General features: G+C 42.6%; 2 protein-coding genes and 1 non-coding gene across 5 annotated transcripts; 2 read left to right on the top strand and 1 right to left on the bottom strand.

Moving 5' to 3' along the window:
- The first annotated feature begins 699 nt into the window (after positions 1-699).
- On the top strand, positions 700-6,523 carry LOC118512905. The gene is made up of 8 exons (XM_036058030.1): positions 700-3,405; positions 3,475-3,744; positions 3,834-3,939; positions 4,718-4,900; positions 4,990-5,077; positions 5,170-5,300; positions 5,387-5,483; positions 6,252-6,523. Exons 1-8 carry the CDS (start codon positions 3,125-3,127, stop codon positions 6,389-6,391), a joined length of 1,296 nt encoding a protein of 431 aa, XP_035913923.1. The 5' UTR covers positions 700-3,124; the 3' UTR covers positions 6,392-6,523.
- Positions 4,216-4,297, bottom strand: Trnas-aga. The gene has a single exon. It is a non-coding gene; the product is annotated as a tRNA-Ser (tRNA).
- A 3,951-nt stretch (positions 6,524-10,474) lies between the features above and the next one.
- Positions 10,475-20,883, top strand: LOC118512908 (fatty acyl-CoA reductase 1). 3 transcript variants are annotated; one of them, XM_036058047.1, is made up of 10 exons: positions 10,475-10,622; positions 16,432-16,618; positions 16,802-16,895; positions 18,576-18,830; positions 18,900-19,045; positions 19,112-19,414; positions 19,479-19,721; positions 19,786-19,937; positions 20,039-20,144; positions 20,231-20,883. In XM_036058047.1, the coding sequence occupies exons 2-10, from the start codon at positions 16,500-16,502 to the stop codon at positions 20,331-20,333; spliced, it is 1,521 nt and encodes a 506-aa protein (XP_035913940.1). In that variant the 5' UTR covers positions 10,475-10,622; positions 16,432-16,499; the 3' UTR covers positions 20,334-20,883. The 3 variants fall into 3 exon arrangements, with proteins under 3 accessions (XP_035913940.1, XP_035913942.1, XP_035913943.1); XM_036058049.1 differs by having other exon boundaries at positions 10,479-10,675; XM_036058050.1 differs by lacking the exon at positions 10,475-10,622 and adding an exon at positions 10,927-10,944.
- The last annotated feature ends 32 nt before the right edge of the window (positions 20,884-20,915 follow it).

Consider the following 20,915-nt stretch of genomic DNA (forward strand, 5'->3'; position numbering starts at 1 on the left):
TAATTTCTCCCGCAGCAGCACGCTGGACATCATCTATCATTGTTATCCGAGCCGTTATCAATAATAAGTACAACCTGCCAGCAACCAAGCCGCATGATGTCAGCGACGTCGCGAGTCTTTGCCTGAACCGAACCGTAGCCTGATACTGGCGAAGATGGCGCCGTCGGTGGTTTGTAATTAAAGAAGTTAACTTTAATTTTCACAACCTACAAAACAACCAGCGCCTTGTGGCTTCTGGTTCCGTACGCGAAAGGCAGTGTGTTGCTAGGCCATTGGGAGATACTACCCGTCGGTGTTGCTGGCTCGTTTCCCATCCGACGGAAGTGATTTATCCGGTTCCGGTAAGACGACCCGGTGCGTTGGGAAGTATAATCTTAGACGCATACAAACTCTCACACACAAATACACCCGGCCCCATAGTTTTGAGCGTGGTGACCTTTGTCCAATGGCTTAATCCTGTCGACGTCCTGGTCGACTTTTTTGTTGTAGTTCCCTTACAAGATTCAAGTTGCGATGCTGGTCCACTTCGGAAAGCATATGGAAGGCATTGTGGCCGGCGATAGTGTTGAAGCGTAAATATGTGTACAAAGGACAAGATATATGGCCACGCCACGTATAGCGTCTAGTTTGAAGCAGTGCTTCAGCAACGAGGACTTCAACCTTTTCTTCCCTTGGTCGGTTAGCGAGGTGGAGATCGGGTAGGCCAACGGGTAGACTTTTGCTCTTAAAATGCTTAAGCTTTGGATTCTTTCTTTTCCTTTCAGAATGGAAACTGCTTCGGTCAGCCTTGGAGCGGCTGGATTGGGTCAAGAATTTGGCGATTCCAAAGAGCGACACGACGTCATAACTTTTGGCGGTGGACAGGACCACAGGAACACAAATCGGGGTTAGGGAGCATCAAAAAAGGGATGAGACATTCTCGAGTGTTCCCTGTTGGCACGTTTAGTGCGGTAATGTGTGAACCGACATCATCATCCTAACAATCGCACGATGTCCTTTCACTGTGAGTGCTGGTGTAAAGTGAGGTTCCGGTGGTAGTTTGTGTGTTAAGTGTTCATTATCTGGGAAACGGCATAATGATGACAACTCGGGTGTCACTTCAACTACTGCCACTCCTTTCGTCCAGAGAAGTAGAGGACAGGAGGGTTCGCGAGAGGACTTATTATGACGCCAGTATGACGTATTGTTGGCATTCAATGTTTTATATGTCTTTTTAATGATTGGTTTATAATCTTTTGCGCATGTTTTTCTTAGAAACTTACTTCCATGTTTTCTCGTTCTAGTTTTTGCTGGATTGCACATCCGAATGTGAATGATTTCCTTGTAGAATATTGGGTGCTATTAATTACTCTTAATTTTTTAATCCTTTTCTTTTAATGTTTTTAACTAATATTTTGTCTTCTATCATGAATTGATGGCTAATGGATTTCGTATTGTTAGCTTGCATTTATTGATAGCTGGGTTTGACTTTCTTATTATTGATTTAAAGTCTTTTGTTTTCCTTTTCCTTGTATTTTTGTAATGTTTTTTCTTTTATATTTCTATAGAGACATTTAATGTTTACCTCTCTTTTGAAGAGCTTAAACCAAAAACGACTACTTCTCTCGTATCTCAATCATTTATTTATTATTTTTATTTACTTTGTAATTAATGTTTATTTTTCAGGTATTTTTATTTTATTTCATGTTTCATGTTTTTTATATCTTTTTAATTTGAGTTGTGATATTTACGTTCATGGTTTTCATGAAGATTTTATTATTTTTTTAAGAAATATCACTAGCCTTTTTATTGATTTTTTTAACAACTTGTTAGATCATTTCAATCAATAAGAGATACTATTTTTCATATTACCCTCTCTTCAAATTTTTCTTCTTCTTTCTTGGCTTAACGACATCATAGGTTATGCCAGTCATTTCTGGCTTACTAGACACTTAATGATCCCACGTAGTCGGATATTCAGTCTTTCTTTTGGGGGAACGGCCCAGATGATACTTGAACCCCGGTCCTACCGTGTGAAGATCCGCACTGCTGTCACCTCTAACACCGGGCTGCCCGGGGCCCTATACCTCTTCAAATTCTCTCGCTTTATTACAACACCGATCAAAATCAATCGACGTGTTCAAAGGGAACTCCCAAATGCAATTCACTCTGCTCACGTTACCTGCAGAAATCATTGCTGGAAAATGAGTTCTATACGGTGCGCTGCAACGCTCTAGCGTGTTGCAACATAACCGCCGAACAAATGAGCGTGAGATGCAACTGAACCGTACTGCAATTGCACTGCAACAGCACTGAACGAAGGGTATCTTTTGGCTTTCGGAATAAAGTAGCCGTGAGATTAGAGAGAGAGAGAGAGAGAGAGAGAGAGAGAGAGAGAGAGGAATTAGAGGGGATGGTCTTGATTGTCGTGTGCTCGAACAATTATGTACCCACGGGTAGTGGCATGCATTTTTGATTAGGCTTGCAGCGTGCAGCTTGCACCCCTTAATCTCACGGAAGAGCGATGTTGAGCTAATGCATTTCGAATGTTTTCTTATTTTGCTGCTAAAGAGAAGATACAGTGGACAAGTGTTTATGGCGCGAGGTTCATTTACTACGATTTTTACTGCTACAAACATGTTAACAATTGTTCGAAATGGTGTTTGCTTGTGCCGAATTGCTTCATTTTATTTCTTCTTACTGATGTATATATCAATTAGCTCTTCTGTATTGTATGATTCGTTTTTGTTTTTTATTTGTCTAATTTTATTATTATTTATTTGTGTTATTTTATAACGCTTTTCTGTTTTATTTAGTTTGTTCTAGTGTTTTCTCATATTTAACACCCTTATTTATCTGTTTGGTTATTTATTTAATTTTGTAATTGTCTTATCTTTTTCTACATCTTTCTATAAAAATAAATTCTTTCTAAAAATTAATCTTTCTAAATAAAAAAAAAATTAATTTGCCATGAATAGTTCTGTCAGCGGCTAACTTTTTCATTTAAATTCGAAAATTTCTCTCTTCCAATATTATTACCGCAACAGCTCCCATAGTGCCACATCGGGGTTCTGTATTAGTTGCAGAACTTCTTAATTCACTGTCGTTTCACCTCGACTGCAAGGCAGTCGGGCAGTTTCTCGTCATGGATCTGTTGCGCACCTTTGCGAACGAATCGTCCATCCACGGGTTGGCCCACTTGGTGCGCAGCCAACACTGGCTCGAGAAAGCGTTCTGGCTCGCGATGCTCGTCTTCTCGGTCGTGTGCTCGGTCAGCATCTGCAACATGCACTGGGAACGGTTTCAAAACAATGCCACCGTACTGAACGTCGAGACGGACTATCTGAGCTGGCAGTTTCGGCCACCGGCTGCTACCGTATGTTCCGACCATGTTAATGAGGAAAATCTGAACCAATTGTTGCAAAGGTTGGATAGAAGAGCGCTCATATTGTTGCAAAAAACTGTCTCATTCGTTTTTCCTTCCTTTACACACAGGCATTGGAATGTGGATAGCAATCACAGCAGTTACGAGCATTATAGACAGTTCTTGCTGACCGTTACTCGGGCAAGATATGATAATCTGAAGACGTTTGAGCCGTTCGTGAATGACACTAGACTTGCCTCTGTTTCGGTGATTGATTTGGCTCGGGAATTGAAGTCCCCGCTGACACCACCGTGGAAAACGTTTGCGCCCGTTCTGACGGAGGTCGGTGTTTGTTACTCCTCGACGATGCTTTACGATTTCCAGAGTCCCTACAGCAATCGGTATGTTCGATGGAGGGCTTTGTTTCAATTTTAAATGAGAGTTACATGGAAAAGCAGGTATGTTTTACTTTGTAATTCTACTTCTGCAGATCGCAAGCTAATTACACCAAGGTTCGTCCAGCGGATTGCTACACACTGGACGTGTGTCGGACGATGGTGGCGATGAGTCACGTCGACTCGATTCGAAACGATGTGGTAAGTGAAGGGTAGTGTTGATTCTGCGTGTTTTAAATCAAAACACGTGTTTTCAAAAGGTTCAATGGTTGTATTTTTAAAAACAATTCATCAACCACTTTACCACTTTATATTCTAAATATTTAATTATTATGAATTAAAAGAGGTCAAAATTATTGTGCTCCACCCATAGTTGAGTTGTTTAAATTGATTAAACTCTAATTTAAATTTCTAAGCAATAATAATGAAAATTGCTTTGCTGTTTATGAAAACAAATTTTAATCAAAAACTTAAGCTCGCAGTCGGTAGGATTCGAACCTACGCTCCCAGAGGGAATCTGATTTCTAGTCAGACGCCTTAACCGCTCGGCCACGACTGCACACGGTACAATGCTGGTTCGAGCGGCAACACAAAAATGTATTTTTACATCGCTCGTACACTGTGCTCTTCTGGTCTAATTTTGTTTCATGGTTGGTTCATTTAGGTTTAATACGCGAGTATGAAAATAGAAATATTTTCTTTGCTTGTTTTAAGCATATGTGATAGAAAAGGAATTTTGACAAACGTTCTTTCTTTTCAATCAAATCAATCATGTTTTATTCCACATACTCGCCATTTTGTCGTAGGTTCATAGGTTCATACACATATTTCCTGTGTGAGATTTTGAGGTTATTCCTATAACAAAATCGCTTACATATGTGGAAATCGAATGCATTCAAATATTTCAAATCGAAACTACACCATTCCAACTGAAGTACACAAAAATTGCACACATTTTTCCTCACTTTCTTCGTTCCAGTACATCCACATCGAGCAGGACATCATGACGGCGGACAGCTCCATCCACTACGTGCTAGGCCAGCACGACATCATCAGCTCGTCGCTGTCGGTCGAACAGGTGGTTGCCTCGAAAGCGCTCGTGCAATTATCACGCCGAAGACGCAAATGTCGCCTGCCCTCGGAACGACTGCTCCACTTTAACGTAAAGCCTCATAATCATGCTCGCAAAAACATACATTTTCCTAACAATTTTCATCCGGCGTTTTGTTTTCCATTTCGTGGTGTACAAAGGTTTACACAATTAACTTGTGTCGTGTGAGCTGTCGCATCGATGCCGCCCTCGAGTTATGTGGCTGTGTTCCGTTCTTCTACAACATTGGTAGGAACGGTTCATGTTTGAGCTGGTCATAATTTGCGCGTGGCAGCCCTACTAATGGCACATCTTTTCTCCCCCTTCCGAACTGTGGTTAGGGAAAACTTCTTGCCCACCGGCCGGGCTGCACTGTTTGGGGGTCCACTTTCGGACGTGGTACAAGACGAACTGCACGTGTCAGCCGCTCTGCGAGTCCGTCTCCTTCAAGCAGGTGTTGGTGAAAAAAACGGTAGTATAATATGTGTGTGTGTGTGTTTGGCCGGACTATTAGGCAAAAGTTTTAGCCCTGTACTCCTTCATTGCCCGGCTATGTAGGTGCTCGAGCAGGCAAATAGTAAGCTGGAAACTCAAATTATCTACCCACGGATGCGGATGAAGCGTGACGTACTTTTCGACATCAGCAACTTAATCGGTGAGCAGAGGGAGTGCGGAACAATTGTACAATTGTTTTTTTACCCCTTTTTTCGGAGATTAATTCATGTACAATTGTTTCACACAAAGTACAGAACAATATTTTTTTATTTTATTCAAAACAGTGCTCTCACGTAATGGTTAGAAAATTATACACTACTTAACATAATTATATGAACACTTTTTTGATTATTGGGTTGAGGACAATTTTTAGTCGACTAATTAGATTTTTATATTTTGTACAGCTCTTTATTAAAATTTTGGTATATTTTTATCATAATGATAAATTAACAACCTTTCAAACCCATGGTATTACTTGCTGATGATACTTCCATAAGTTGTTCAGGAATACAAAAAACCTAGAGGAAATGGGGCAATATGCGAAGGTTTAACTACTAAAATTTCCTTCCAGTTTTGTTAGGATCAGTTTTGGTTTCAGTGAAAAAAGTTTAAATAATAATTAAAAATTATACTATTCTACTTCTAACAAACGAAAGGTATTGGTTTGCCATTTCTGGCTTCCTGTGACTAGATTTTACCCAAAGCAAAGTAGTCAGCCGTGCGTACGGGGAGGCGGCCTGGATGAGATTTAAACCCCGGTTCTGCCATGTAAAAAACATTTTTGCGTTTTTTGCAATATTTTTGTGTGTTATAATTAAGAAATTAAATAATGAAGTCTGGGTTAATATTGTTCGGTACATATACTTCGAAATATTAATACATATAATGTTCTTAATAATTTCCTTTTTTTCTGTTCCCTTAATTTCAGTGTCCTTAGGTGGTGCAGCAGCGCTTTTCCTGGGCTGTAGCTTTATTAGCTTCGTGGAAGTTATATTCTTCGTATTGGAGTACGTAACGAAAAAGGTTTATCGGCATTACCACCGTGAACATGGACCTGTACAGTCGTAATGTGTCGATTAATGTCCGTGGCTAGCTGTCCTTTGGCGCTTCTTTTACAACCAGCATAATGCAGTGAACGGTAAAGTAGTAAATTCCCTTCTGGGGAGACGAAGAAAAATTTATATAATATGCTTGCTGTTTATTAATACAAAACTCTTGCCTCTTGATTTTCACAAATAAATCAATTTTTTAGGAAGAAAAGGAATCAAAATTGTTCGTTTTATACAACCAAAAACCATAATTATCTCCCAATGCAGTGACGTAAACTACGCATTGTAGTTTTTACTTCTTTTACTCGCCTTTTTATGGTAGATAACGAATTAATGCTGTCTCGCGGGAGTTGAAGGTTAGCAACCTCGAGGTCAATGCTTTCTCCATTACATGCATGTACGTGCAGTGTGGCTTAATCCCTGGGTAACGATTTTAATCGGCCTGTACCCCCGTGTGCCAAATGTGTACAGGCGCCCAAAAATCCCTCAAGGACAACCGAATGGAATCAACCGAGAAAAAGGTCATTGACGCAGAGCTTCGGAATGAATCGGCTGGGATAAATTTTCACCGACCGAATGAGGCTTATTGCAACAGATAGATTTCAGATCGATTTTATGTGTGTTTAATTTGAAACCAATTTAGTTTTTTAGTGTTATATTATTATATTTATTATAAAATTTCAATTGCTTTAATAGCAATTAAAGTTAGTAGAAAACATATATTTATGAAGATATAAAAATAAAAACAATAACAAAGAAAAAAACGTTACTTAGAACAAATAAGTAATTTTAATATTCTATTTTATATAACTAGATTAAATAACAACTCAATAATTTACATAAAACTTGATTAAAAAAAAAACAAAACTTCACATATACAAACATAAAAATAAAGAGAAAAAAGATACTCGGAACCAGTGAATAAATATAAATAAGTAAAACTAGTTTATACAACAACGCAATAAGTTGCATAAACTTATTGAAACTTAACTTATAACTTATAAAGTCATTAAAACAAACAAACAAAAAGAAGAAAAAAATCAACTTCACACCATATGACATAAATAAAAAATCGAACTAGACAAAAAAAAATCGAATAAAAGTAAAGCAAATGAAAGAAGAAGACGAAAAAAAAGATATTACCATAACGAACGGCACGAGTTTTACGAGTTGAATAATACATTTTAGGACCAAATTCGTAAACACCGTTTTTTTCAAACACCTGTTCAGATTTTTTGATTTTTTCCTATCACTCAATAGTAAGAAAAAAAATCCACTAAACCTCCTTTCTGTTGATACAACAATTTATGCTCATCTTGCATCACCGAGACAAGAAATAAGCATGATGCTCCCTATGATTTGGGTAACAATCAAAACTCAATCACACCAGCATAAATGGGTGATTTCTTGCGCAAATATCAAACCTCGCTCCCGCAGCCGACCTTGACGGGAAGAAAGTCAGAAAGCAAGCACGCATCATTAACGATGCTCGACATTGTGGGGTAGGATGTTTCGGGAGATATTATGCAGTCTGCAGAACTGGTTGTATTCGTTCTCCAGTTTCTTCAAAGAAACGAAAAGGAAAAAAAAAAAAGAAATGCTGCTACAAAAGCCTTACCCATTCAGACGCGGCTACCGATGGTGCCGATAAGCAAAGAGGGTCGCCGAAGAAAAAAGGAACATCCTAGTCCAGTTTACGGTACGATTCAACGGACAGAACAGTGTGATAAATTTCTTATCTTTGTGCGATTTTGGCTGCTCTATAGCATCGTAACGAACCGCAGCTTTCCGGCTGTGTTAGAGAAGGATCGATTTTCAATCAACCACCGAAGTCGGATCCGTTTTGCTGGCAGCATGATGAGTCGCACGTCATCCCACTTTCAGGAAATGCTAGCGCGAGTTCACGGAGTTCATGTTGGTGGTGCTGGAACGCTTCGCCTGAAGCTTCTCCGGTCCGGTTTTCGGATTTGCATTTCACTCGTATTGGAGAGTTGGGGTGAGGTTTTTTTTTGTCAGGTTTTGTTTTGCTACCGTCAATCTTTGTCTATTTTAGTGCGGGGTGGAATATGTGCCGTTAAACTAGTTTCATCTTCTGCTAGTATAAAGGAAACAGTGAGAAAAAACTTTTGCAATAAAAAAGGGGTTAAATATCACTCGTCTCATGAGTTTGATTCGAGATATTTTGATTTAGTTTGCAGGTTTTGTTTGGAGTGAAATGCTTCATCAATTGCTTGATTAATTTGTTGATGTAATAATGGCGTAGTGCGCTGAATATCGGTTAATAATTAGGTATATAACAGCAGCATATTCGCATCTACATAGTTTTGAAACAACGTTAATATTTTTCTAACAAGGATAACAATTTTGAAAGGTGGATAGGTTTAAAACAGGTTGATAGCAATTACAGGCAGTTAGAAGGAATGAGATAGTATGAATGTATAAACAAAATACAGGCTGTTAAAAGGAAATAAAAAGTAAAAATAATAGAAAGCAAAAGTTTTAGGTAAGATGATGAAAAAAACAAAATAAAACAGGTAATAAAATAAAATAAAGCATAATTAATTATGACTAAAAAAGAAGAATAAATAACTAAACAGATGAATGCAATAAGGTATAGTACATACATTAATATAGGCAATCCTGAAAGAAGAAGCACAAGTAGATGTAGAAGTAGGAATAGAAATAAAAATAGAAAAAATAGAAGTTGAAATAGAAATAGAAGAAGAAACAGAAGAAGTACAAGTAGAAATAGAAGTAAAAATACAAGTAGAAGTATATAAAGAAATAGAACTAAAAGAAAGTGGAGAAAAAATAGAAGTAAAAGAAGAAGAAAAAGTATAAGCACAAGTTGAAGTAGAAGTAGTAATAGAAATAGAAATAGACAATAAAATAGAAGTTTAAATAAAAATAGAAGAAAAAGCAGATGTAGAATATAATGAAGCAATATTTAAAAAAGAATACAATCAAATGTGAAAAAAGAAAAAGGTCGAGAAGAAAGAGAAGAAAAAGTAGAAATAAAAGTATAAGTAGAAATAGCAGTATAAAAAGAAGTAAAAGCACAAGAAAAAGTAGAACTAGAAGTTGGAGTAGAAGTAGAAACAGAATTTTAAGAATGATCAAATTTAAATCAAAACTTGTAAAGAAAGCCATAAAAATCGAAATAAAATATAAAAATATACATAGCAATACGGCCAGGCCGTTCCTCACGAGTAAAACAAAATTTATATGTATTTTTTTTTATTCATAAAGAATGGCCTGGCCGAATTGCTATTTAAATGTAGTTAAAAAGAAAGAAAATTGTACTGATACATATCTCGTTTATTGCAATGTAATTATGACCAACTGTCCGTCCAACAACATAACTCTAATTAATCTACCTATTTTTTCGTTACTCGATTTGCGCGATTCAATTCAAACTATTTCACCCGCTTTCCCCAGCTTGAAAGCTCATAAATGCTTATTACCAACTGCTTCCTCGTTTTCAAGGTGGCTAGGTACGTTCAACCGCCGGGGCTCACCTTTGCCCCAAACCATCCCCAACGTAACGCTCTAACGCTTTACGGTTGATCGCCCGCACAAAGAAAGAAAAGCGTTGGCCAAAAACCTAACCCCCTCTAGATCATCGAAAGCTCTCGTTTCGTTAAGTTCCGTTAAGCTGAAAGAGCTTTGTCGGAGGCACACAATGAACACCAACCCACTCGGCCCCCGGGGTAGAGAATGTGTGGAATTTTCTTAAGCTATCGCACACACACACACACCACTGTGGCTTCGCTAGCTGCAACCGGTGAAACCACCGCCAAAGCTACGGGAAGCTTTTTCCAAAGGCGTCTAACACCGTCTGTTGCTCAATCTGCTGCGCAATGATCGAGCGAAAACGGAAAACAGGGTGACGCAGAGAGGTAGGTGGGTTGGGTGGAAGAGCCGATACCAGGCTGATGTTTCGTTGGAGGTTTTTGGGTGGGTATTGCGCCCCGCGTAAACATGTCTCTGGCCCAGCATCGAACGATGGCGGGTAGGGATGCCGTGCAGCAAGAGTCACACAAGACGTTAGAAGGCCCCCCCCCCCCGTTCGCGGCTTCTTGCTCGGTTTGAAGCTCGATCGCGCTCGTACAGGTGGGTCAGTCGATCGGTAGATTAGCTGGTGAACGGTTCGTGCGATCTTACGCTTCTACGCTCCTGTGTGTGTGCCTGTGTACTACGGTTGTGCTCTTTTCCAAAATCCCTGTGTTTCCGAGCGTGCTGCACAAGAAGTAAGTCGTCGAACGTCGGATGATCGTCAACTAGCGGTGCAGTTTCGGTGCTGGTGTGTAGCGTTACTAGTGAAAGTTGCTTACAAGAAAACGATATTCTTTGCTGGTAGCGAAGAACAAGCCTTAAAACTCTCAAACCAAAACCAATCTTCACGCTGGGTGTGTGCGGCCTTGATCTCTTCGTTAGAGTGCGTTGTTAGTGTCTGAAGATCTGGTGAGCTTTGTGCTGTCGTTTCTTGCTGTTTGGAACGACGGATTGCGCACAGGTAAGCGCAAATCCGACCAAATCTCACGCAGCGGACTGCTGCGAACGGGTGTGTAGGTAGGTCAACATGGCAAAGCGAAGATCGCGCCATGAGAACTTGCGCCATCGGCAAACATGCCGCGCATACCCATCATCATCATCATCGCCGAACCAACCGCAAGTCTTCACAGACTTTCGTCGGCACGGTCATTGAAGGTTGTGTGGAGGCATCTATTAGAGCCTCGGCATGTGAGACGCACCAATCTCACCGATGTCATCATCGGGCGTCAAATGTCTCGCAGCCTCCAGTGGGGACCGGGTACAGTGCAAACGTGTGCAGTGTGTACATAGATTACAGCAACCAGCAACACAAAAAGGTCTAAGAAACGCCAAATGAAACTCACCATCTCACACCTTCGCGCAATAGCTGCGCTGGAACTGGTGTTGTTCTGTGTGGTGTGAAGAACCAGTTTGCGCCTAGCCGAATGTCGTATGCCTGTACTGTACGGGGTTTGGGTGAGCGATCTTACAGAACCAAAACAAACACCCAATACGATCACGCAAATTGGCGTCTTTTCCGCCCATTGGACCATCGGAATCGGAGTCCCGCGATATCAAAACCACGAACTACCACAACGAAGAAACCAGCCATAGCAGCTGCAACGGAGCGAGAAGAATGTTGAACCACCTGCATCGTAGCAGCCGGACTAACTTCTGTACATTCCCCACCCTGGTCCCACCGCTAGGCAACCGTTTCCTAACGCAACTTTCGAGCTTTGAGCTTGTGCACACGTATGGTGGCGTTGCCATGGAAATGGAAAACGCAACCGTGTGGCGTCTTGCGTAGGATCTTCATTGTTCGAGGTTGCGCTGCGTTCTTCCGTTGCACGTGTCCGGCACCGGGAGGTTCTTTGAGCTACCCCTACCCGACCGGAAGATTACGCCACGCGTCCTCTCTTTTACTAAAAAGCTCGCGACCGCCATGTTTATCTTTGATGGCGTTTGAACAGAAATGGCGTGCACGGGACGTTTGCCGCGCGGACATTAATTCGTTTCTCGATTAACCTTGTCCACTCGCCTGATGGACAAATAGCAATCCAGCAATGTTAGGCCGGCAACATGTTGCTTGTTTTGCTTGAGCTAACATTTGCCATCGTTTGCCTCTAACGTACGATACTGTGTTGTGATTGTGTTTACAATTTACCTAAAGTGGTTTTATTTAACGCGTTGGTTTACGCGTTTAACCTCTACGACTGACCGATCACACATCCGGCTGCCAGAGTTTGTCCGTCTACCAATGCAGAAAATGTCTTCTGTTCCGTGTTGCTTATTTTAATCGTTAACGATTTTAGCAAACGGTTTCCTCGTTCAAAGCAGATGGACTATCCAAAGCAAAGGCACTCGGAATCGATCGAACGTTGGACTATTTCGTCACTTGTCGGAACCGGACAAGGTTGACGCTTGCAGCATTTGCCGTTAAGGAACCGAAAACGATCAAATCGCTCCCAAAACTAGTTTTACCAAACCGATCGAGCCGGAGTTAGGCACGTGATGTGACGTGTGGTAGAAACGTGTTAACCGGTCCGGCAGATGCGTCAGTCAGCGGGACGTTTGTCACTGTCAAGGTAGTGGACCTCCCGTGGAAACTGTGCCCCGAGAGATAGTGACAACTCCCAGCTATAGATTTCGTTCCGAGCTTTCGTTTAAAACACCTCTAAGCTATCAGTGGGATGTGTCAACGACCTTCGCCGACGGCTGCGCTGAGTGAATATATATGTTAATGAGCGGCTCGTGCAGTCACTAGGCACTAGGTGAAGGTTAAAGAAATCCGTAGACGGTTAACGGTTGGGCTTCAAGAAACGCTTCGTATACTATTTTTTTTGTTGTGTGAAAAATGGTCATTTTTGACGGAAGACGATAATTTATTGTTGATTCTTTAGCTTCATGTTCAGAAGTGGCACTCGTTATCGGGTGTTGAGGTGTCTGCGATAAGGCTTTAGTCTTTGGGCAAATCTAATCTGGCCCCTTTAGGACCTTGAGTTTCTGACTGTTGGGCATCTTCATCAGGACTTTTATTACTTAAATGCCTCTATAAATTTTGAACTACAAAGCAATTGTACAGAGCGTAACGTTTAGCCTTTTATTACTTTACTACTGAACAAGGTGTAGCTAATCGTTGGATTATTGGTACCCTGTGTGGGGAAATTGTGGGGAAATAAATCTAACCCTCATATAACGATCAACAGCTAGTGGATGTCGGATGTTTCCACACCGCTCACCGCCTAAGCTTTCGACTAGTCTAATTAACCCCCACCTCACAGCAACAAACTCTCGATCGAAATGATTAATTAGGAGATCCGATAGTTTTGCCAAGTCCAACGCCCGTTCAGCTTTAGTTTTTTTTGCATAACCTTCGTCCGATCGCTCACCGGAGACATTGCTCCACTTTCGATCCGGCCCGACTAACCTTCAGCTTGCCGGGAATGTGACTGAAAGCTGAAACTAAAATCCGAGCTCCCCCTAAAACGCCCGACATTGACCTTGACGAAGTGGCAGATTGATGGCAAAGTTCGGCAACTGTTTCTCGCCCATCGTCTCGTCTGTTTCAGATGGTGGTGTTTTAACTATCAGGTGCGTTGAATTCCGTGACGATCAAACGAAACTTTCCGATGCTCTTTCGGATCCGAGAGCCCTTAAGCAAGGCTGGAGATTAGCTTATTTTTTTGTTCGTTGTTGTGCCTTTTCTTAATTTACTACTCCTCGATTTTGGTTACTGTTCGCGCTGGTTTGATCGTTCGGGTATACCAATTTGCTGTTGCTTACGTCAGAGTTGCTTCCATCGGCATAGGATAAAGACGATCGGCGCGCCATGGTACGCACCTTTGTTTGATGAGATAATATTCACCGAATCCACAGACATCACACGATCGCTCATCAGGAATAATTAATTTTCCACCTGTTCACTCTATCAGTGTGACCTTCGTGGCACATTTTGGGAAGATTTCTCACCCATCGGGACATGCCGACTCCCAGTAGATAACGGTTATCGGAAACGGCCTCTCAGAAACACCCTTAAGCTGTAGAAGTAAACCAGAAGCATACATTGCCCGACGATCGTTTCTCTGTTCATCGTTTGTGTGTCTGCGGTAGGAATGAGTTAAATTTTGGGCAAAAACATGTACACCTTGCCATTCGTCGGTGACAGTGGCTTGGATGATAATGAAACGATCATTCAAGGCAAGGCAAGTGACGAAAATGAAAGTTGTTATGGCATCCGGTTCGCAAGTCAAACGCACGAATTAGATATCGAATTCGGTCATTACGTGGACGGGGGATGATTTGCGAATGGGGTGCGGATTTATTTAACTAACGCATTATTAATATATCGTTTGTTCAGCGGTGCGTGAGACTTGCCGAAAACGAATCATGCGCATACGATGGTGTGACATCGTTACCTAAGGTTGTAGCAACTGACGGATCGCCATATTTACTCGGAATCAAAGTTTGAGGGACATAATGATATTATTCATCTAGTACTGAGAGATTAAGCCTTAGTGAGACAAATTCTACTAAGAGTGTCATGTCTGTAGATCACCAGGAATATCTGACCTACAGTTGCTCTAGAGAAGAAAAAAGTTGAAGAGCTTTTGAGCCTTTCCTGAAACTTTCCTCAGAAGATTTTGAAAAGATATTTTTCTACTTACCTAATAGCTAAAACGGTTATAGGATGGGACCTTAAGACAAATATTGGAAAAAAGTTCTTATAAAACATTTCTCGGCTCGTTCAGCTGTTGGTGTACTGATATTGAAGTCTGACAGGAACTACAAATGTACTGTCAGCAAGCAGATCACATACTGGTAAATATCGTAGAACTCAAAAACCTTAGCTGAGGACCAAGTCAAATGTATGTCCAGAGTCACATGGTTGAAGAAGACGTATTCGATATCAGAAATATCCCCAACACCCTCCCATTAGCTTAGCGATCAAGTTCATTAGCTACAGAGATAGCCTAAAAATAGGCCGAAATTTCTTTCAATCTCTCAGATTCAAATTTAACAACCTAACCTACCGGTTCAAGTCTTGGTCGACCTTCCGAAAACCCTACAACCCGGCGAAGGTCATCCTATCGAAATCGTAAAACAAAGCCAACCCCAGCCAGTAAACAAGGCTAGAGCCACCGACGGGTCTAGGGTCAGTTTTTCTCTGCCTCCCCGATGTCTCGGATTGTTTTAAGCTCGTTGAATCTGCAGCGCGATTTTAAAATGGAAATATACCGCAATTAACCGTTAGACGGCGTGTGAAGGGCAACGGGCGGTCGCTACTACTGTCACCGGATCTCAACCGGATCGCAGCACAGGCTTGGCATTTTAACAAACCGTTAGAGATTTAGAGCCAACACAACAACAAAAAATGGGATCACATTGTAGTGAATGTCGTCAAGGTTAGACGAAGTATTGGTGCTTCTATCTACACATATCCTCACGATCGCACGTGCTCGCACGCACGCACTGTAGATATCTGGAACAGACGAGTATTGCTGTGTCGACCAACCAAACTCGTCATTCCCTATAAAAGGGACATCGCCTAATCGCACACAGCGGTCGGTGCTCCACAGTTGTAAGATGCGTCTCGAGCTTTCCTTGATCTTGTTAGATAATTACCTGATGCCGGCGGTGGCGACAGCCATGTCACCGGTTTTCCACCCATTTTGTTTGTCTGCCCTACAATCATCTTTTATGGGAAAATGTGGCTGCTCGTAAATTGAATGGAGAGAGAGAGAGAGCCATTCTACGTATGGAACGCTGTTGATTGAGTTGCAATTTTCCACTGATGGTACAGGGTTTAGATTAAAAGGGGGTAGCAGAGATCTAAACATGGTGTGTGAATACTGATAAGGGATAGAGCTACATACAGACGCAATGGATTATGTAAATGTTTTTCGTTTGTTTTATTTTAAGATATGTGTGGATCAGTATCGAGAAAAGACTCTTCAATTTAAAATATTATTAGTAGTTTGATATTTGACAGATGAGGGCTAAATAAACAATCAATTGCTTAGTGGTACCCATGTTGACGTATAGCTGTCAGATGAACTCTTAGATTTCCATTCAAAAACTGGCTTTAAGTAGCTTTATCGGCAGCTTCGTTCAGATCAGTCTTATCACCACTGTAAAAAAGAACAAAATTATTATTTACATATACAAATATATACAATCGAGAAGAAAAAAGCCCATCTCGCCTGCACTTGAAGCACGATTCGTAATAAATTACACCCCTAAAAATGCGCACTTCTCAGTTGATGATCATCACAACAAACTGTCAACGAACGATGCCTACGATTGCGATCTGTTTAGCTACTACCATCTCATTATGCAATGCATCGCGTGTAAACAGCTCGAGAAAAAAGGTCCTCACTGACAGCGAATAAATTAGCTCACTCTCGTCGGTGAAGCTGCCGTAATTCCCATCGCCGGTTCTTTAGTGCCGCGGCTCGTTAGCTAACACTACGCGATTTAATATCCTCACGTTTATTCTTATGTTGATGTTTCTTTATTCACTTCTAGAGTAATAATCCAGCCCGCCAGCCTACTCACTAGCTCACTGATCGTCATCACAACAACGCACCAACACGATGGACGTCGATCTGAATGGTGGACGCGACCGTATCGCGCCAATGTTCAAAGATCGCAACGTGCTGATCACGGGCGGGACGGGATTCCTCGGTAAAGCGCTGATTGAAAAATTACTCCGGTACGTGCACGTCACCAGATGGGGGCTGTAGCGGGATTGGAAATCAAGGGAAATTCCAGCTTTTCGTTATTGACCAACGCTGACCTGGGCTGGTCTGTGAGCGAATGTGTCATAGCGTTGCGGGCTTACGCAGCCAAACACGTGCTAATCGATTGCCTTTTGCGCTGCTCTCTACCTGTACAGATGCTGTCCGGAGATTGGCCAGATCTATCTTCTAGTCAGAGCAAAGAAGGGCAAATCACCGCGCCAACGCTTGGAGGACATCTTTGCCAATCCGGTAAGTAGCGCCGTATCCACCGACCGACCGATGGCTACAATGGAGCGCATCTTGGACGGGCCTGCCCCCAATGACACAAACAAGCGAACGAGGACAAGGATAAAATAAAAACCCATGTACTGCCGTACCGTGATGATGTTGGCCGAGCATCGTATGACCTACTGTACCTTCCACGCACTAAGACGTTATGCGAGAGCATAACGCAGTGGGCACTCACAGGCTTCCAATCGCAGTCAAAGTCCATTCGAGCTGGCTTCCACTCTCACTGCTTCACTGGTAGTATTTTGGGGGTATGGAAGGTGCCCAGACTCTCTCAAGACTCCCGCTCATAGCAACAAACAGGTCCGCGGACGATGACGATGACGCTCATAAAAGGCCAACCTTGAGTTGGGCAACCGATCCATCATCATCATCAACATCTCGAGCAAAGTGGGGCGACGGTGCAATGTTGGCGAGCATATTCAAACCACCGCTCTCGGTTGGATGAAGCAATGGCTGCACGTCGATCATTAGCACGTCGATCGCGTTTCGCAGGTTCGGTTTGCCGGCCGGAGTTCGAGTAGCTCTCAGCCGAGTAGTTCTGATTGTTAACTCCTAAAGCTTTGGAGTACCTTCCCGTTCCAATAAGAACTTGAGTGATTGAATGCGCTTGAAGCAGTAGGTCAGTTCTCCGCTCAGGTCGATGATTACTTTCCTGCACCTAGAGTATACCACAGACATGGGGAGAGTTTTCCGTGCAAAGAACCGGTCACCAAACCCAGACCAGACTCGGGGAGCATGGGTCTGCAGCCCATAAACCCCCACTGCCCTCCGTATCAAACGCTACGACGTAAGCGAAATCGATCGTTCTCAATTACGCATAATTATGGCCCGTAGTGGAGCATAGCGTCCAACATCTTTCTCGGCGTACTTTCGCTTCCCGGGTGCTGTCCGCTGGTTGGGAAATGATTACGCACCGTTTGGAAGTGTATTGAGGAGAAATGGCGTAATGTGTTGGTTACTCGGGCATGATGAGTAAACAGTGTCCTAGTGAAGGATATTGTTATCGTTACTAGACGTCCCACGAACTACTAAATGATTCCTTTAATTAGCAAAAACAACCCTCCACAACAAGTAATTTAAAGGCTGACACGGTATAGGATAATTATTGGAGACTGACTAACCGAAACATAAAATCCTACCAGCAGAGGTCATAATTCTTTCCCAATCACTGTGACGGGGTCCGTAGGGCACCGTTTTCTTAATGAAAAATCACGCAAAGGTTCATTACCGACGCTTCTCGTTGAGCAGTTTTATAGCCGCCGAACGTTTTGAAGCCATCAACAGCCTTGGTATAGACAGATGAGCACTGACAGCTTATGTCGGTTAGTAATCGCGTAGTAATAAATGTGTACTAATTGCGTGTAAAGTCAAACTAAAATTCCTTGGCCTAAGGGGCAACCTTTTTCTTGTCGCACACCACCAACAGAGTTCAACACGTTCTAGTAGTAGGCTTGATGACGGCTTCAAGGCAGTTGCAGAAATAGTAAATTGGACATAAACCTACACCTCTAATCACTGCAAGACGCAACCTGGAAGATCGAGCGATTCCATTTCGTGAATTATCGTTTCTTGCTCACCTCATTAATTAATTGTCTAATTATCCATCTGTTCCTCATTACGCCCTCTTCCTTCCCCAAGCTGTTCGAGACCGTCAAAGGTATGCGCGGTCTGGATACGTTGATCAGTCAATGTACCGTGATCGGTGGGGACGTCACCGAACCGGAACTGGCCATTTCACCCGAGGACCGCAAGCTGATAACGGACAACGTTTCCATCATCTATCACTGTGCCGCTACGATCCGGTTCGACGAAACGCTCAAGAAGGCGGTCATGCTCAACACCCGCGGCACCAAGTTTATGATCGATCTGGCGAAACAGTGCAAAAAATTGGATGTAAGTGGCGCTCCCTGGTGGTCCTAGTTGTATTTTCCCATCTTAATTATTTCCCAACCCGCTTACCAGATGTTTGGTTACGTGTCCACCTCGTACTGCCATCTGAACGAGAAGCTGCTGCTGGAGAAGCCCTATCCACCACCGGCCGATCCGCACAAGGTGATCAAGGCGGTCGAATGGCTCGAGGAAGGTGTGGTTGATGGCATGACCAAAAAGTAGGTGCCGAAATGCGTACTGGCGTTCAGATATAGTAGTAATGGCTCATTTTGTTTATTTTTCAGAATTCTGGGCGATTGTCCCAACACATACGCCTATACCAAAGCGTTAGCGGAAGCACTCGTGGTGGAATCGATGGACGAAATCCCGGCCGTCATCTTCCGTCCGTCGATCGTTATTCCTACCTGGCGCGAACCGATTCCCGGCTGGACGGACAACATTAACGGTCCGGTCGGTCTGCTGATCGGTGCCGGTAAGGGTGTGATCCGTTCGATGTACTGTAACTCGGACGGGTATGGGGACTATCTGCCGGTCGATTTCGCTGTCAGTGCTATGTGCGTTTGCACCTGGAACTATGTCGGCAACAAGTAAGTCTAGTAAGTGTGCGCCCGAAGAAGAAACCAGATCCTGAGAGTCTTGCTCATTTTCTAGGGACTACAAGCGAAACATCTATCATCTGGTAAGTTCGGCCGAAATCAAGGTGTCCTGGGAGGGCATCATCGAGCGCGGCAAGTGGATCGTCTCGAACAAGATTCCGCTGAACGGTGTGCTGTGGTATCCGGGCGGTTCGATGAAGCGTACCCGGTGGGAACACAATCTGGCCGCGTTCTTCTTCCACTGGATACCGGCGTTCTTGATCGATTGTTTGCTGTACTGCTTCGGATATAAGCCAATGTGAGTAGGAGATGTCGAATATGCTTATAACCTTACATTAAACACATGCCGGGATGATTTCCAGACTGTGGAGGATACATCAGCGTATCGCCAAGGGTTTTGAAGTGTTCGAATACTACGCCAACAATCAGTGGGACTTTGACAACGCTACCGTACTGTACCTGCGAACGATCATCAACGAGGAGGAGAAGGTCAAGTTCAAAATCGATGCCGGAGGTAAGGAATACACACACCCTTTTTCTAAGCTCCGATGAACCTAAATAAAGTTTGTTTTCTCTCTCTCCTTCTCTCTCTGGGTGTCCTTTGCCCTGGCCTAGGTGTGGAAATTCAAGAATACTTCGAAAACTGTATACGAGCCGCACGGTGGTATATTCTGAAGGAGACGGACGACACTATTCCCGCGGCCAGACGTCACATGCGTGTGTAAGTAGATTATTAAACCCCGTTGTTCCTGGACCCTTACTTACCTGTTTCGGCTCTTTCCTCACTCTCCTTTTTTCCATGTACAGCATGTGGTGGGTCGACAAGATATGTAAGACATTAATCTACGGTGGACTCATTTACTACATCGGCAAGGCACTCTACTCGTTGCTGTTTGCGTCCGTGTTCTAAGGCTGCTACCGGTCCTCCGGAAACAGCAGCAACAACAGTCAGCAGAAGCTTGGCCCCCGTACGCTCGTGTTAGTGCGTGTGATTAGACGCAATTAATCTATCGATTCCATCACACTCGAACCACCAAACCTTGTGTGCCAGGAACTGTACCAAGGGTGTGTTTTTTTCCTTCTTCATTTTGTGATTAAGCTTATCAACATCCTTTTGTTTAATTTTTTGGTTTGCGTTTTTTTTTTTTGGGCATAACGTCTAAATTTTCCGTCACCCTTACATACAGCCTAGTTTTGATTGTTTTTAGCGATTAAGGAGCAACTGCAGTACCACCTAACCTTACCACCACGATAGTTCACGAGTTACCAGATGGTAGAGAAAGGTGTAGAGATGAATTTTGTGTATTATTTTTTGTTTCCCCTTGTTTTTGTGTATTTCTTGCGTGTTGGTTCGGTACCGGAAGTTAGGAAGGGAAAACTCCGCACGAATCGATGTTGATTAGGAGGAGTAATCAATAAATGTGTAGCGAACTGTTTGATTTTTATCATTTCCCCTAAAAGAAATTCTAATTATATTAATTGAGCCATTGCC

The sequence above is a fragment of the Anopheles stephensi genome, chromosome 3, assembly GCF_013141755.1.
Source record: "Anopheles stephensi strain Indian chromosome 3, UCI_ANSTEP_V1.0, whole genome shotgun sequence".
NCBI lineage: Eukaryota > Metazoa > Arthropoda > Insecta > Diptera > Culicidae > Anopheles > Anopheles stephensi.

Excerpts from the sequence above, each read along its gene's own strand:
- LOC118512908 (XM_036058047.1), top strand. The coding sequence starts at position 16,500 with ATGGACGTCGATCTGAATGGTGGACGCGACCGTATCGCGCCAATGTTC. Across the intron at positions 18,831-18,899 it reads AACAGTGCAAAAAATTGGAT|ATGTTTGGTTACGTGTCCAC; the intron begins GTAAGTGGCGCT and ends CCCGCTTACCAG. Across the intron at positions 19,415-19,478 it reads TGGAACTATGTCGGCAACAA|GGACTACAAGCGAAACATCT; the intron begins GTAAGTCTAGTA and ends CTCATTTTCTAG.
- LOC118512905 (XM_036058030.1), top strand. The coding sequence starts at position 3,125 with ATGGATCTGTTGCGCACCTTTGCGAACGAATCGTCCATCCACGGGTTG. Across the intron at positions 3,406-3,474 it reads CTGAACCAATTGTTGCAAAG|GCATTGGAATGTGGATAGCA; the intron begins GTTGGATAGAAG and ends CTTTACACACAG. Across the intron at positions 3,745-3,833 it reads CAGAGTCCCTACAGCAATCG|ATCGCAAGCTAATTACACCA; the intron begins GTATGTTCGATG and ends CTACTTCTGCAG.